The 16,640-nt window shown below is 44.8% G+C and overlaps 1 protein-coding gene across 3 annotated transcripts in view; it reads right to left on the bottom strand.

Annotated features, from left to right (window-relative positions):
* The window catches only part of FAM219A (family with sequence similarity 219 member A), a 90,323-nt gene that overhangs the window by 10,589 nt on the left and 63,094 nt on the right, over positions 1-16,640 (bottom strand). For all 3 annotated transcript variants that reach the window (XM_062620383.1, XM_062620382.1, XM_062620381.1), the window contains exon 3: positions 52-154. In XM_062620383.1, coding sequence (XP_062476367.1) covers positions 52-154 — 103 coding nt within the window. The remainder of the gene's footprint in view (positions 1-51; positions 155-16,640) is intronic.

Raw genomic sequence — 16,640 nt, forward strand, 5'->3', positions numbered from 1 at the left:
CCATTAGGGATTGCAGCTTAGAGTTCAGCTGAGTCCTTTTCAGTCCCTTACCTTGTTCGTGCCATCACGTTGTTCTTCTTGGGCTGCTGATTAACTGGGCTTCCCATGTTGCCATTCTTCAGGGAGCCCTTCCGAGCCAGCTCTCTCTGCTTCTCTGCACATGGGATACAAAGGGAAAAGCAAAATCAGGGCAACAGCCTAGCTGGCCATCATACAGCTGTAGAAATCCAGATCTGAAAGGTGCAAAAGGCATAGCAGAATGAATAGCAAAGTATGTAAGCTATCCATCTCCCAAGGAGGGACACTGCAAGGGCAGGATGAGCTGTGTCCCACTGTGTCCAAAGTCACTAGGGGTAAAACTCATGTACCTTGATTCACAGTAGCTTGTTGAGAATGCCACATTAAGATGATCATGGAGCTTCTGGATGAGACCCAGGCCCAGCTGAGGAAGAGAAAGGGCAGAGAACTTGTCTGTACCTGCACCCACATGCTGTATGGACCAGAGGACTGTGCTTTGTGCCAGGCAAGGGAATTTATCCTTCTACCTTTTCTCCTTCTACTGAGGCTGCTGCAGAGAGGACCAGTGGGGACAGAAAAGCAGCACCATCATTAAGCGTTAGTCCAGCCCAGCTTGACACCATGCCTGAGTTACTACTGTTTCCCTAGACAGCAACTCACCAGACCAACACACCCTACAGCAGAAAGTGTTGCTGCCTTTCCTGCTTCTCCTCCTGGTAATCTGTGATGTCCCCTGTGTGCCTCTCTCTTTTATCTCACATTGATTCTTGGGAACATGCTTTCTTTACTAAAAAAAAACCAAACAAACAAGCGAAACATTTTGCAACTGTATTTTTAAACAGCATATTGTTCGCATAAATTTTCAGATACGTTTTATTTACTGCTGAAATGTACCTTAAAGCCATCAGAATGGCAAACTTTATGTATTCAGTGTAAAAGGGGATTTAAATTAGCTTCTCTTTTAGGACAGATTGTTTATTTTAACTTCTCACGACAGAATCACAACTAGAATTCAGGTCCTAAAGCTAAATAGGTATGCAGTGCCTGTTATTAATACAGCCCTGACTCCAGCAGGGATAGGAGCCCATGGATGATGAGGCTTTCATACAAACCCATGTTCAGCTTTCTGATTCAAAGTCCTTCCTTGTTTCCTGTGGGCAGTCAGTTGAGTTGAGTTAGCAATTGCAAAAGTGGAGCTAACTGCCCCAATCTCATCCCAAAACACCAGGCAAGGCTTGTAGGTAAAAGCTGAGTGTGGAGCCGGTAAGGCAGGAAAGGGACCAATTAGAAATATTCTCCAGAGCATTGAGAAAACGTTGATAACAAATTTGGTGGCATGCCTGAATAATAGGGGTTTACCAGACTGCTTGCTGAGGAACCCGAATAGTGAATTTGTTTTGCTTCCCCTGCGGTGTGTGGAATATGCTGCTATATTGCAGATTTCATTTGCCTTGGAGAGGCAAAAAAAGAGCAATTTTTCCCCCCTTGCTGTGGAAAAGCAGCATGCCTACCAGGGTGTGCCAGTGCAAGGTCTCTGTTCCCCCCCTTACCATACAGGTAAGAGTAGGGGGCACATGTCCAAAGCTGCCTTTTCTGAGGGACAAATAAGCTGCAGAGATGCCTCATGATGATGAGAGTGGCTGAGGAACCTGCAGAGAAGAGTACATACCCCTACAAGCCATGTTCAGCTCTGCTGACAGCAGAGGTGAATAAATGCTCATTAAACTTGGCAGGAAAAGGATTGGATTAATAACTCTCTGTGGCAAGAGCAACAAAGACTGATATAAGATTGAAGTCAAAACCTTAAATCAGGGTAATTTCTCTGGACTGGAACTTGCAAATTCATTGGTTATCTCTGTCTCCAGCATAAAAGGCTGGCGTTTTGCAGGCCATGTGAATTTTGGTATTCAGACATAGAGGAATAAAGGGTGATTCATGGAGGCAAATGTGCACAGCCCTAAATACAACACAACTGTCACCCATTCACACCAGAAGCTCCATCACTGATCACAAATACACTGTGCTGAGACACCATGCCAATGCTTTGAGAGGGTGTATATCATATAGAGCACCTGACTCAAATACAAGGCTACAGGTTTCATTTTCTGTCAAGGCAGTTAAGGCCTGTCTGAGCCCTTTAAATGGAATGGCACTCTCTGCTGTCTATTGATTGCCTGGTACAAGCACTAACGCTCTTCTCCAACTCAGATTACTCATTCAGCTGATCAATCAGGACTTTCGCTAAGCGCCTTCTTCCTTCAGTAGGTCTCTCCATGACTATTTCTGTGCTATTACTGAGTGCCGTCACACCATGTGGGTCTGAACAGCACCAGATTTCCTATTTAACCCTTTCTTTCGCTTGTTTAGTGGCTTGGAGTGAAAAATCCCAATGCACTGTGTTTGCAGTAGGAACACCCATGCTTGTGTCCCCAGCCAAATTTCTTACGCATGAATCAACAGCTCATCTCACTCTTGGATGCTATGAATCCTGAGGCCCTAGTGGCTAAAATGTGATTGCTTTCAGGGTAGATGGGAGGCCTACTCAGCCCTGGTGTGTCAGGAAAAGTTCCTAACACGGTGGGGATATGCATGAGTCACGTCAGGCTTTGAGGCAAGGGAACCTAGTATTTGAGCTTTACAAGTATTAGGAACTACTGCTGCTTCCACCATCACCCGAGGGAGCTTTTGGGTGCCCATCTCTTGCAGTAATTCTGGGCTATAAATTCCAGCTTTGCACACCAACCTTCTGGTCCATCCAAATGGAGGAAGGAGTTTTTCAGTGCCTGTTTTCTGCACGGTGCTTCCTTCTGGTGTAGCAGTTGGAGTTTGCAAACCCTACTGCTAGGCAGTGAGCTCTTTCCCTCTGTTCTTTTAGAAATTGACTTCTGAAGACGTTACTTTCAAGGTCCAGCACTTTAGCAAACCCCCATAATTTCACAAATTAGTATTTCTCATAGCAACTGCGATCAGACACACACCCAGGAAAGAAAAGACAAGGTGAGAGAAGGAACAGCAACCTACCCTTGATACATAAATGGCATTTTTCTTTAGAATGTGTCCCATATTGGCTGATGCTACGCCCACATAAGCATGAATCCTAAGCTCGCAACCCTCCACTGACCCAGTTGTGCTAAGCTTTGTATGAAACCTGGCAACTGTGTATATGGGCAATTCACTGGGAATGAAAAGCCAAGATGCTCTTTCTTTTTGGGCCATCCCAGACTCTCCGATATGGTAGTCAGGCATTCCGAACTGGACTTAGATGAGACCTGTGTTCCCATGTGCCTCCACCAGCCTCAAAGCAACTGCTTAGCTTGAAACACTGAGAGCATGGTCCCACCAGAGGGGATAGGCATAGTCTGTCTTCAGCACTTGGTGGTTTCTGGTGCTGGGTATGGAAAGGGTTTCCATGTCTGTGACTGCCTGTGTTGCCTGCAGTGCTCCAGTACTTGTAGCAAACTTTGAGAAGGCAACACAGCTTGATGGAAAATGGATGCTGGCCCTACAAAACTGCCTAATTCTGTACAACTTTTGGGCACCAGAAGGATGAAGGAGGGTTAACGGGCACTCCTGCCAAATACAGAGAAAATGGGACATAAAAGAACAACTGAAAAAAACAGAAGACTGTGATTTAAAGCCACTGGTGGTATTTTGTGTTCAGTAAGCTGGCTGCTGCTGATCAATGAAAAGCTAATACAGCAGAAATACAAGGTGAAGGATAGAGAGTTGGAGATGGGGAAGCCAGAATGAAACAAGGCTGCTCTTCAGCTGCTTCAGATAAATTACTAATAACTGGCACTAAAAGAGCAGTGTAACAGCAGAGCTCCAATACTGCTGTTTACATGGCAATTGCAAGTATTTGAAATAAGTTGATTAGCTTTCATTTTACTTGGCTGTTCTACTTTTTATCATTGTACCTAGTGAAATATGCACCCTCCTGTGACACCCCTTCCCATGAAATGGTTATGGGTGACCAAGCATACTGTGAGTACATGTGTGATGGCTTGCAGAGCCAACAGGCAATCATTTAGCAATACCAGCAGTGCAGGTACAGCTGGGGGAGAGACAGCTTTAACCAAATCCAGGCTCCTGCTGGCTTTCCACTAATTTTCCAGACACTTCTTTGAAGCATCAGCATAAAGCAGAGGAGATTGGAAGGGTGTGAAGCAGCCTGTGTGTGCCTTTGACATTAGGAAGTATGCTCAATTAGGAGTCTGAACATTCTGTCTTATCATTAGCAGGGTTGCTGTGTTGAGTAATGTATTTGGTTTGCAGGGCAAGGTTTTTGTAGCAGCAAGGATACAGAGGGGGTTCTTCTGTGAGAAGCTGCTAGAAGCTTCCCCCACGTCTGATACAGCCAATGACAACCAGCGCCAAGGCTGGTTGAACTGACCACAGTCCCCATTCTTCATCTCCCTGCTCTACTTCGTGGGGATGTAGGTAGAGAAATCATGAGTGAAGTTGAGCCAAGGAAGAACGGAGTGGTGGGGAAGGTGTTTTTTTATGACTTGATTTTATTTCTCATTACCCTGCTCTGATTTGATTGGCAATAAATGAAATTAATTTCCCTGAGCTGAGCCTGTTTTGCCCATGACAGTAATTGGTGACTGCTCAGTTGGTGAATGTTCTCTCCCTGTCCTTACCTCAACCCATGAGCTTTTCATTTCTCTCCTCTGTCCAGCTGAAGAGGGGAGTGACAGAGTGGCTTTGGTGGGCACCTGATATCCAACCAGGGTCAACCCAGCACAGGTAATCTACCTGCTCCGTGATTGAGTGGAGTGAAGCAGCATTAGCTTCTTTTAGTGTGAGGCGTGCCTGCCTATGGCAGGGGGGTTGGAACTGGATGATCTTAAGGTCCTTTCCAACCCAAACCAGTCTATGATTCTATTCCATGATTCTGTTCCAGTGGAGAGCTCCGTGAACCCAGACACAGCTGTGCTGTCAGCATGATGCACAGGAATTCAGCTGCACTAGTTCCATTTAAGCTACTCCTGGACATTGTGTCAGAAGGGGAACACATGTGTGTGTACATGTGTGTTTGTATGTGAGGAGGGGGTCCACTATCCTTCTGACACCACAATACTGCTCTGAACAGCACACAGGGCAGCATTTTGTCTGGACCTGCATCACATCGTGCCTCTCCTTTCTTGTCCACTTTAAGACACTTTGTCTCCTTATGACATTAAAATAATTTAAAGAAAGAACATGAATCTGCTCAATGAGCAAGCTGCTACCTTTGTGCTAGCCTCAAGCTAGCCTGACCCCATCTGAGTCATTCAGCATCTGTTCTGAGTGCTGCTTCAACGTAAGCTCTACTGGTTAACAAGACAACAGCCAGAGAAGGCCAAAAACCTTTCAATGAGGCAGCAATAATACCTACATATAGCAGAGCAAAGGAAATGCATTTTACAGACGTAATCAGGATCACAACTCTCCCAGCCTTGCATCCTGTCTGGAAGAGGTCTCGTATTATAGCTGTATGCAAAGGTCCTCACTAAGATGGTCCTCCAGCACGCTAAGCACTCAGCTAACCATCCCACTGTGCTTTCACCTACCTGATTTAGGATGTGTCAGACGACAGGCATGCTGACAAATGAAGCATGGTCCCACAGGGAACCTCTGTTACAGAAAATAATGTTGAGAGGAGCTGAATTCTCCCCTTACCACTGGGAACAGCTACAGCCCTTATGGATGATTTCAAGCACTGCTGTTTAGTGCAATTTAAAATGGTTACCTGTTCAGCTGGCTGGATGTGTCTAGCTACTTTATGATGGGGGAAAACAGCAATGGAGTATGTGAAGGAGAATGGACTTAACATGGATGTGTTTATGTCAAAAATCAGACTAGAATAAATACTTAACATTATTCCTCTAGTTTTAGTGTTTAAGCAAAAGCACAACCAGTTTTAATAACATCTTCCTGTTTTAAAAAAAAATTAACATCTTCTTTGGTACATGTTACTGTGAAGCAGGGGCATTGCTCTTCCTTACATTCTGCCGTGAAACAGAAATGGCAAAAGCAGAAACATGCTTCAGTCTCCTGCTTCTTTTGCAATATGAGGTAAAGCAGTGTGAGTGTCTCTGGCTAAGGTCAGACAGTGGTGAGTGGAGAGCATTTTAGGATGCCATTGCCTCTCACTTTGTTCCCTGACTACATGCATCCCCTTCAACTGAGGCAGCCTCATCAGCACAAATGCCATTCAGTGGCAGACGAGGCTGATTTGCTTCCTTTGCACTGTGGGTTGGAAGCATGCAGATGCTGACTGCTCCTGTCTCTTTGCTGAAAGCTGCTGGCTGAAGCTTCCTAACTCAATTGCTTGTGACCTGCCTGACCAGGGAGAGATGGAGCTTCCTGCTATGGGGACACTGCAGTGTGGGTCCATGGGATTTGCTTCAGTGGGAAGAGAAATTAATCCGGTGTGACAGAGTGGTTTTTTCCATCTTCAAGGTCTATGAGATGAGGTTTGGGGATATATTTGCCTCTCTGTTCCCCAGGGTCAGCCAAACTGTTTCAGAGCCTGAGGTCTGCAGTGATTCCCTGATGAATTCTACCTTCTCAAGCAGGCTGAGAATTTAAATAACACAGTAAATAAAATTAATCTGTCTGTTCAGATCCCACTGAGTGATGAAGAGAGTCATGAGCAAACAGAGGGAAAAAGAGCAAAGTCATGACTACAACTTCGTGTTCAAGCCCAAGTCCTGCTTTCGGCTCACTTGCACCATTTAGCTCAGGGACATTAGCATGCATCTGGGTAACACTCAAACCTTCAATAACTTTCACCTCTAACAGAGAGTATTTGTCAGTGAGGACTGTGTCACTTCTTGGAGAGATTTCAGGGTACGTACATCAATAGGAGCTTTGCCTGCAGGCTGTATAGAAAGGGAGGTATAAGAAAGCTGTGTGCTGGAGCCATCCTGATCCCCGTGAGGGCTGCACTCCCTCAAGAGGTTTGGAGAGTGTATATGTGACCACATGCACGGCATTAGCACAGCTGATGGCTGTGCCTCCCTGCATCCCAAAGAACAGAAAAATAAAAAAGTTATTTTTACTAAACAGGGGTAGCAGAAGCAGAAGGGATCTCTCCGTGGCCAGCTTTCTGCTCTCAATATAGGGAATATGGTTTCAAGCTGACAGGTACTGCGTGTCAGTGCTGATTATTCAGGACAGGCCATCTGAATCTGAATCTTAATCAGGATGGTTTCTCCTAGCTTCAGGAAAAGCTGTTGAGATATATGTCCTGGTTTCAGCTGGGATATAGCTACTTTTCTTCCTAGCAGATAGCACAAGGCTGTTTTGGCTTTAGTGTGAGAATAACGTTAACAACACAGGGATGTTTTAGCTGTTGCTAAGCAGTGATTATTCTAAATCCAGGACTTTTCCCTTTCCCATGCTGTGAGGAGGGGCACAAGAAGCTGGCAGGGAGCACAGCCAGGGCAGCTGACCTGAATTAGCCAAAGGGGTATTTTATACAACGTCCTGCTCAGTATATAAACTGTGGGGAATTGGTTGGGAGCCACCAATTGCTGCTTGGGGCTGCGCTGGTCATTGGTCAGTGCACGGTGAGCAATTGTGCATAACTTGGGTTTCCTGAATTTTATTTCTGTTGTTGTTATAATTTTTTCTATAATTATTATGATTATTTTACTTCATTTCAATTATTAAACTGTTTTTATCTCAATCCATTAATTTTACCTTCTTCTGATTCTCTTCCCCATACCACCTCGGGGAGAGGCTGAGCAACTGGTTGCATGGTATTTAGTTGCTGGCTGGGATTAAACTATAACAGTGGTCAGATAGCTAAGTTATCCAACTCCCAACTTGGGCTAGACATAGTATTTTTGTCTGAAGTACATTACTTCTGCTGACCCACCCAAACTTGGGGTAATTAGTGAACTACATCTAATTGTGAGACCTGGCTAGCAGGCATATAAATTTGTCTGCCAAGGTCTCTCTTGGACCAGGTTTTAAACATCCAAGTAGCTACATTTCCTTATGTTTTGTTGATCTGGCTGCTGTTCTGTCCCTTTGGCATGGCTGATAGCTGGCACAAACAACAATGGATAGCTGGCACAAACAACAATGGGCTTTGGGTGGTTTTAGCTCCTTTCAGCTTCCAAGAAGGCCTGAGCAGATAAAGAACTGGTAAATGACACAGGGAGTACAAAGGTAACGTTTTCATCTCTTATTCAAGGATACAGCTCTTAGCTTCTACAGGAGGTACTATATAACAAGGGCTCAGTTGTTGCATGCACAGCAACACAGGGCTCATATTGGGTCGGTGCTCACCTAAAGCACTGCCTGCACAAGCTACAGAGAGGTTTATGATGGCCTGGCTGATGTCACTTTTTGCATTTCCCATCAGAAAACACACCAAACCGAAGTGCCATGCTATTTGTTAGCACAGAGGAGGATGGGTGAATAAGTGCTTCAGTCCTGACCAAAGACATCATCTACTTACATTACAAGCATCTCCAGAAGTGGCTTTATGTTCTAGCAAGCATGTTCCAATCTCCTAGCCATGCTATCCCATCCCCAAAGCTCATTTATCTGACCCTCATGTGATTATAGGAAGGAGTGACTTCTCTGTTACTGCGATTCAGTGTGTAGGAGAGCAGGGCATCCATGCAATGAGCCACCTAGCAAAGAAAATCTTGTGGCTTCTCCCCTTAGGCAAAAAAAAAAAAAATATCACTCTTTTGAACACTATTAAGAGCATTTTACCTCTTCAAGGCACAACATAATCACAAACCATCTTTCTTACACAGTAAGTTGTGTTTTACTGCCAGGAGAAACTATCTAACTGCTTTAACCTTAAAGCCACATAGAACATCTGTGGCAGCAGGGAAGCACAAAACCAGGATTCCTGGCTCCCAGTCCTCTGCCTGCGCTGTCTCTGCAGCCATTTTAGACAGGTTGTGACTATGTAGCAGCCAGCAGCAATTCATCTCTCTTCATCTCTGAACATCCCTCTGTACTGATTTCAAGCACACCTACTGTTGCAGCTCCCAGCCCACAAGGACATTCTGTTGTGATTCAATCTGTGCTTTTTCATGTAATTTTAAGGGTTGAGACTTTTATTCCTAATGGCTGCAAAATACTGCATATAAAGATTTCATTTATCACTGTCAAATTGGAATATATGAAATCAGTTTAATTGTTATTTATTTTTTTTTCATTTTTCACATTTACCTTCAGAAAGGGATTTATTTGGTATTTTCATGTACTTTTCAAAGAATATTTTTCCTGCCAGCAAGAAGCACAAAGTTAGATAACTGGGGAAGTGTTTGCATCCTGACAAACCCAGCTAAAAGGTTTCAGTTTATAAACTGAACTCTACAAGATGTAATTCATAAAGCTCAGCTACCCTGTCCATTAACATATTTTAAAGGGACAGAGACAATGAAGTTATTTCACCTAGACAGAAACTTCTGCAAATACCCCATTTCTACCCAACTGAACAGAGGTTTACGTAAAAACCATTTGCTGGACCCTGCTGAATGTCTATTATCTGCAATTTTACTCTCTTCATTTAAATAGCTCTCATCATTTAAAGCATCACATGCTAATGGCATAATCTGCCAGATGAACAGAGTTAATATTAGCACACACATCACATTTGTTGTGGGTCCTGATGTTCTGTGAAGAAGCATTAAGGTCATTGAGGCATGTAGTTAAGTAGGGTGTATATTTAGGAGAGTAACAATACAGACTTGCTTAGCTGAATATTCACAGCCTTTGGTTACTCAGGAGATCATCATATAGTGCATATTTGTATAATAAGCACTTGAATAGAGCCTGACGTATGTAGGCCTGAACTGCATGCACTTAGTCAAATGTCCACACTTACATGAGTCTAAATGCACATTAAGTAACTGATCTACAGCAGAGAGCATCTGTTTTATAGCCTATAGGAACTACAGATTTAGTTCATTTGAAACACAGTGTAATTGTGAAAGCTTTCACTGGCCAGCAGATACCACTGTTTGCAATGACTTGTTGAGTTCCCATCTAGTAGCCAAAACAAATAAGGACAGAAGTGCTAATGCCACAGGCAGTCCAAGAGCTTGGAAGGGACTCAGCTCCTGACTCCAGCTTCCTGCTTGGAAAGAACCCTTGGAATTATTCTTGTTGCCGGAACTGGACTGCAGCTGATGCTCCCAGCTGTGTTTCTGGCTTTGATTTAGCACCAAGAAGTTATATATTTGATCCATTCTTCTTTATCACCTGCTGCACTGGGTTTCTACAACCCTGTGCATTTGAAACGAAATTCTGTATTTTCTATTGAGTAAAATGAAAGCAGACGGAGAAAGGCAATGAGGCTGGTTAACACGGTGAATGGATGGATATTCCTCACCCCACCATGATTTGAGAACTCCCTGCTCTGCAGTAAGATACATACTGTTTTATTCCCTGGAAAACAGAACAAAAGAGTGCTATTAACTCTGCTCCCCACAAGAGGACTTTCAGGCATTGTTTCACTAGATGAATTGCCTGTTTATTATGAATCTCTATGGGAGAACAGGATATGTACAGCTCAGGGTGCCTCTTCCTGCTATTCAATTTATCAGCCCAGTATCTGGGTTCTTGGATCAGCAGTGGCTCAGCCAAAGAGCCATCCTGCACAGCAAACCTGCTCCCTTAACAGGATTAATGACCTGATCTCTTCCTTAGCGAGACTGCCATTGTCTGGGAAATGTGACAAACAGCCTTAGAGCTCAATTAGTTATTTAATAAGTTTATGATTAACCAATCTGCTGATTAAACTTTCATTAATTAGGTTGCCAGAAATTCTATTTAGAGGGATGGTGGTCCCTAATTTAATACGATTTCTCCTGGAGCAGGGTCAGGGATCTCTGTGGGCCCCTGTGTACAGCATATCCTGGCAATTCTCTCTCCTGCTGCAGCAGTACCTGCAAAAGTTGTTTGGAGGCACCTGGGGCATCACTGGGGCATGGTGGCCCTCGGGGACAGCTCGACATTGCAGCCGGGTTGTTACACATCATGCGGCTCAAAGACTCCTGCTCCTCTCTTCTAAAGTCTCGCCAAACAGCGTGGAGAGAGGCAGGCAGGGCTTATCTAGGGCAGCCACAGACCTCACAAGTACAGTTTCAAAGAGCCTATGCTGTTATTTTGATATCCATGCTGCTCTCATCTGGGTTTGGGTGGGTGGCCCACCCCAGGGAAGAACAGGAACTCCTTTCCTCTTTCTTTTTGCAAAGGGTTTAGAGAAAGCTGATGGCTTCATCTCTGGCTCTGTCCTTTGCCACATGCTCTGAAGGATGGGGCCCACCACGTGCTGCAATTTGTTCCTTGTAGGGTGTCTCAGCAGAGGGGGCAGGTTGTTGCCACTTTTCTCCTCCAGCTAGGACCCTGCTTTGGTAGAGAAATCAGAGCTGGGCTCAGCAATTAGTGCAAATCTATCTTAAACGATTAAACCTTTTCCTATCCCCAAGGGATGCTCTGTCTCCTTTCTCAGGTAGGTTTGTTATCTGTCAGTCTTAGCCAGTAGATGCTGGTGGAAGGGATGCTATGATGCAGTTGCCAGCTATTTTACGTTCCATAATGTCCTTCTCCTTCCAGATGCAGGGCTGAGTGTTTGGCAGCTGCCTTTTCCTTCCTCCTCTCAAAGGGGCTGGTGGTAAAACATAGCCATGCCCCAAATGCCAGAGGGAAACAGGACTGGCCAGGGAAAATTTGTCCCTGCTGAAACCCCTGAGAATAGGGCTTGAAAGACAACATGAAAGACAAGGTTATCGGCTGCATCTGCTTTGATTGCTGCAGGAGGGGAAGCAGGGCTGGGGGATGAGAGATGTCAACCCAAACTGCAGAGCCCCACAGCTGGAAACCAGATGTGCACACTGCTGAGCTGAAGCCTCTGTCAAAGGAGCAGCAGCTACAGTGGCAGGGACTCAGGGAACAACTGACTCACACTGAAGGCAGCTGTATTATACAGGTAAAGATGATAGCTCTTAAAAGGGAGCTCTAACATCACTGAAACACGGTTTAGTATTTTAATGCTGATGTATTTTATATCTTTGTTACCCTTTGTCAGGGCAGCGCATTTAGGAGTGATTTGCTAACAAAAGCTGTCAGGTGCTGGTGTGCACATTCAGGGTTGTGGTTCTGGCACTGCCACCCCAGCACTGCTCACTGCTGGACCAGAGGCAGCCCCAGGGAGAGAGATTGGCTGCTAAAGCACTGGTAGCCTGGGCAAGGTTTAACACTGCTTTTAGGGAGACTATAAAAGAAGAGTCTAGGCAAAGGGGAGGCAGGTATACCCTGGACTCTGAGTGTCAGACCCTGTTCTTAATCTTGCACAGACTTACCCTTTCCTGTCTTGCTGCAGCTAAACGCCTGATGAGATCCCACTGATTGGCAAATGAGCCCATCTCCTGGAGACAGCAGGCAGGGGAGGTTTCCCACTCTGCCTCCCAGCTGCCAGCTCTTAACACTGTAACACTAAATGGGATTGCTGAAAATGCTGCAGCTGCCAAGTCCCTCCTATCTGACCCACTCTCCTAAATGACCCAGTGAGGCAGAAATCCTGGCAGACTAACATTTTTACCTCCCCCCTCAATGGTCAGCTGTATGTACTGAAGGGAGGAAAAATCCCAGCTTCGATTTGCTTATTGAAAGACCATTAGGTAGGGATTTTCTACAGCATTTCCAAGAGAAAAAGGAAGAGATAAGCAAAAGCAATTACAAGAACTACCATCATTTCTGTGCCCCTTGCACGCCTGGGTCAAGATAGTGCTGGGCCACAGTGTACACATCCTCAGCTTCACTTGGCACATATGTATCTGTGAGCTAAATTGCCTACTGCATTCAAACATAAGGCTTATTGTTGTACAGTTACCTGTTTGGCTACCTAACTGGAGCTGGAGGTGAGATGACAGGAACAAAAGAATTGTAAGAGTAGAATAAAAGAGAAGAGAAATAGCCTAAGGGTGTCAACAAGCAAGGCTTTATTGCAGTAAGTGCTAAGGGACTAGTGAGTGTGTATAGAAGATGTGTAGTTCCTTGCCTGAGGAAATTGACAGAAAACAGACTGCAGGTAAGGAGTACAAACAGCTAAAATGGTGGGTATTTCAGTGATGTACCTCTTGGTTCCAACTTCAGATTGAATTATCTTTCAATACTTAAGACTTACAACAGGCCTTAACTTGTATACACAGGTATTTAAGCACAGTGAAAGTAGGTTGAACTTAAGGATGAAAAAGTGGAGTGAGGGTTAGCTTTTTCTCCCCTCATAAAAAACTTTGCCAGAGTCTGCGCTAACTCCAATCCCTTTCAAAGGACTTTGTAAGAAATGACCCACCTGCCCTTCAGCCAAGTGGCACTGCAGAGATGAAGGGGAGGGATGCAGTGGGGAGATGCTGGCTGGATACCCCGCATCTGCCAAAGGAGCAGGCAGCGGGATGTGCAAGGAACAAAACCCTACAGACTCCAATTTAGAGCCAAAGACATGAAGAGCAGGGGTTTGTTATCTTAAGGCATGGCAGTGTTTCAGAGAGCCTCTGCAGAGATAGAAGCTTGCTTTATTGGTTTATTTTTTGTTGGTGGTGTTTGTTGTTTCTTTTTTTCCCCTCCCTTATGCATTTTTGTAAAGAAACTTATTTTCCTGTTCATAATCTGTTTTGACTCAAGAACACAGATTTCCATTGCCAACCGACTGGACGCAGGGCTATTAGTATTGACTGTCATCTCTTCTTCCTCATTATTTCTCTCCATACAAGCACTAGCAACTTTTAGATCTCACTGTATCTCAAATTACCCAGGGGACAGTACGCGAGGGTGATGGGATCGTGTGTCCTGAAGACAAATTCAGTGTGAAGCAACATGAGAGACTCCCGGAATACAGGGGCTGGGGCATCTGCAGGAGACTGGGAGTGGGAACGAGATACTGGTTCCCTTAAGGCAAGAAGTTCAAGCAAGCGCAGGGAGGAGGAAGGAGCCGTGGTGTGTACACACACACACACATTCAGTGACTCATCTCAAGCCTCTAACCTCTTTCTCAGGCACAGTATTCTGGAAAGAGCCTGGCTTTTGCTAAGACCCAAACAGGAATAGCTGTAACAGGTTTCCTTATAGTCCCTCCACCTCACCGATGTTCGCACATTTTGGTGCTCAAAAAGGACTCAAAAAAGCCATGAACAGAGGGAAAGGGTGGCAGAAAATACTCTCTGCTTTCAATAGGCCTTCGTGGCTGCTAACAGCTGTGCTTGCAAGGTGAACAGAAACGTGATGCCAAGCTTCAGGGAATAAAACACCTTTAACTTCTCTCCAGCTCAGCACCAGTGGAGATATGGAGGAATCCCAGGGACAGACTGCCTTGTCCTTTCCAGGGATGGCACTTAAGCCAAAATCTGGGGGCAACAGGACCTGCTGAGCTGTCTTCAATTGAGTCTCTCCTTGGGCAGCATGTCCACTGGGGAATGAGAGGAGGAATCATTTCCCAATCACCTAGTACACAACTCAGCAAAGCCATCTGATTGAGAGGATGTGTTCTGACTTTGAGCTCACAGGGATAAAAAATGAGGAGAGACAAAAACAATTCGAGCTAGCATTTTTCTATCCCCTGCATCTGTTCCCTGGGTGCCATAAATCACATTGGCTCACCCCAATGACAGAAACAAGTTTTCTTCCTACCAGGTCTCCAAGGTCCTGTAAAATATAAGGGAAGGCAAGCTGCATCTCCTCTCCGTACCGCACTGTGACACAGCTGTCAGAGCAGCTCTGACAGTGTCACCTCTGCAGCAGTGTATGTGGGAAAGGCATGGAGAGCCATTGCTCTTCCAAATATCTCTGGAGAGGACGGTATCAGAAACCAGGGGCAGAAAGTCTTTTCTCTGTAAATGCATCAATTTGATGCTTAAAAGCAGTGAACTGGAATAAATGAGTACTCCAGCAAAATGCGCCTGCTGGTTCTGTGCTGATGAGGGTGCTCTGCAACAGCAAATTCCAGTAACACAGAGGTAAATTTGGGAGTTAAATCTACCACACTTTGTCCCTGGGGGCTGGGACAGTGACTGGTTTTCTTAGTTTACTTGCAGTGTTAAATGCACTCTGCTTATTTTGGTCGACCTTGTGAAAAATCATACTTGGGATTCGCCACTGGGTCCACAACCTGATCGTCTGCAATAGACCTCACAAAGGTCAACCAGCATCTACCAGTGACAGTGCAAGGTGCTGGGGACCTGGCAAGGCATCACCCTGAGAGAGTTTATCAGGTACATCTGGCAGTCTCCAAGGGAAGGAAGAAAGGAAAAGGCAGTGCCTGGGCAGATGGTGCCCATGGGGCACTCTCCCTTTGGAAATCTCTGAGGACCATCACTTAAAGGCTACCAATTGAAGCCACTTGGGTGATTTCAGCTCTGCTGGACAGGCACAGGGATCTGTATGCAGTAAGCACAGGGGCTCTGAAGGACTGCCCCGAAGAACAGGTTTTACAGCGGAGTTGTTTACAAATGCCAATACTTATGCTTTTCTTCCACCTAACATAACCCCGTTTCCACCACAGAACACAGCTCAAGAGCGCTCAGCTTTTCAACAGCCCTGTTGGTAACCATTGCTAAGGGCCCTTTTGAGCACTAGCTTCATGATGAGTACTCAGAAAGCTGGAGTGGATAATTTGTTGAGATAAAGGACCCACGAATCTTCACTTTTAGAACCTCAAATATCCTCTGTTTAGTTTTTCACAATTCTGTGATTCTGCCTCTGGATAATAGAGCTGGTCTATGACAAGTTGCTTTATTGTTGTATCCTGCCTTTGAAAAGATTCAGTATTGTTCTATAACCTTGTTAGATGTAACAAACAGCTTTTCATAAGCACCTCTTTGTTCCAAACTCCAAGACCATGAAAGAGAATTTATTTCTTCTTGGCTACAGATGACACATCAGTATACATTTTTTCCCAAGGCAATCTCCACACCTTTAGCAATCTTGAACATTTGCCCACTGCCTCCACTCTTGCCCTGAAACCCTCTCAAGAAGATCAAAACACTGTTTTTCAAGTCATTAAAATGGTGGACCTCATTCTCCAGGATAGATCTTAACTTTCTCTGCTTAAAATCCATTCATTCACCTGCCCTACAGAAAAAAAAACATGGATGCAAATGAGAATAAAACATGGGACGGGAGGATTCAGGAGGATTCTTTCTTGTAATTATTGTTGGCATGCAGCAGGCAGGGATCTGTCTCTGATAGCCAGCCTCTAGGTCATTATCTTTTCCTGCAAAGTCCACTTAAAGCCCTAGATCACACTAGAAATAACCTCCTCTGCCGATCTAAGATTGAAGTGCATTTTCCAATTGGCTGGTTGAGACATCAGCAATGCTAGGAACAGCTCAAATTGTCCTATGAAATGGTGGTGTTGTACATCTGCCTTAGCGACTGCTTGATTGTCACCTGTGCTGCACCTCACACAAACATGTGCACAACCACCTGGAATTTGGTTTTGCTTTGTAATATTCCATCGGTACATTCTGTGAATGTCCTTCTTTTGCTAGGACATAGAGGGTATAAGAAATGAGCTGCTTCCCGCTATTAAAAGAGCTCTCAGCATCAAGAACTATGGATGAAATGCAAGTAAGGAAACGTGCCTGTAAAAGAACAAATTTCTC

This window comes from Pezoporus occidentalis, unplaced genomic scaffold (genome assembly GCF_034315485.1).
Source record: "Pezoporus occidentalis ecotype Australia unplaced genomic scaffold, CSIRO_AGI_Poc_V1 ctg220, whole genome shotgun sequence".
Classification (NCBI taxonomy): Eukaryota; Metazoa; Chordata; class Aves; order Psittaciformes; family Psittacidae; genus Pezoporus; species Pezoporus occidentalis.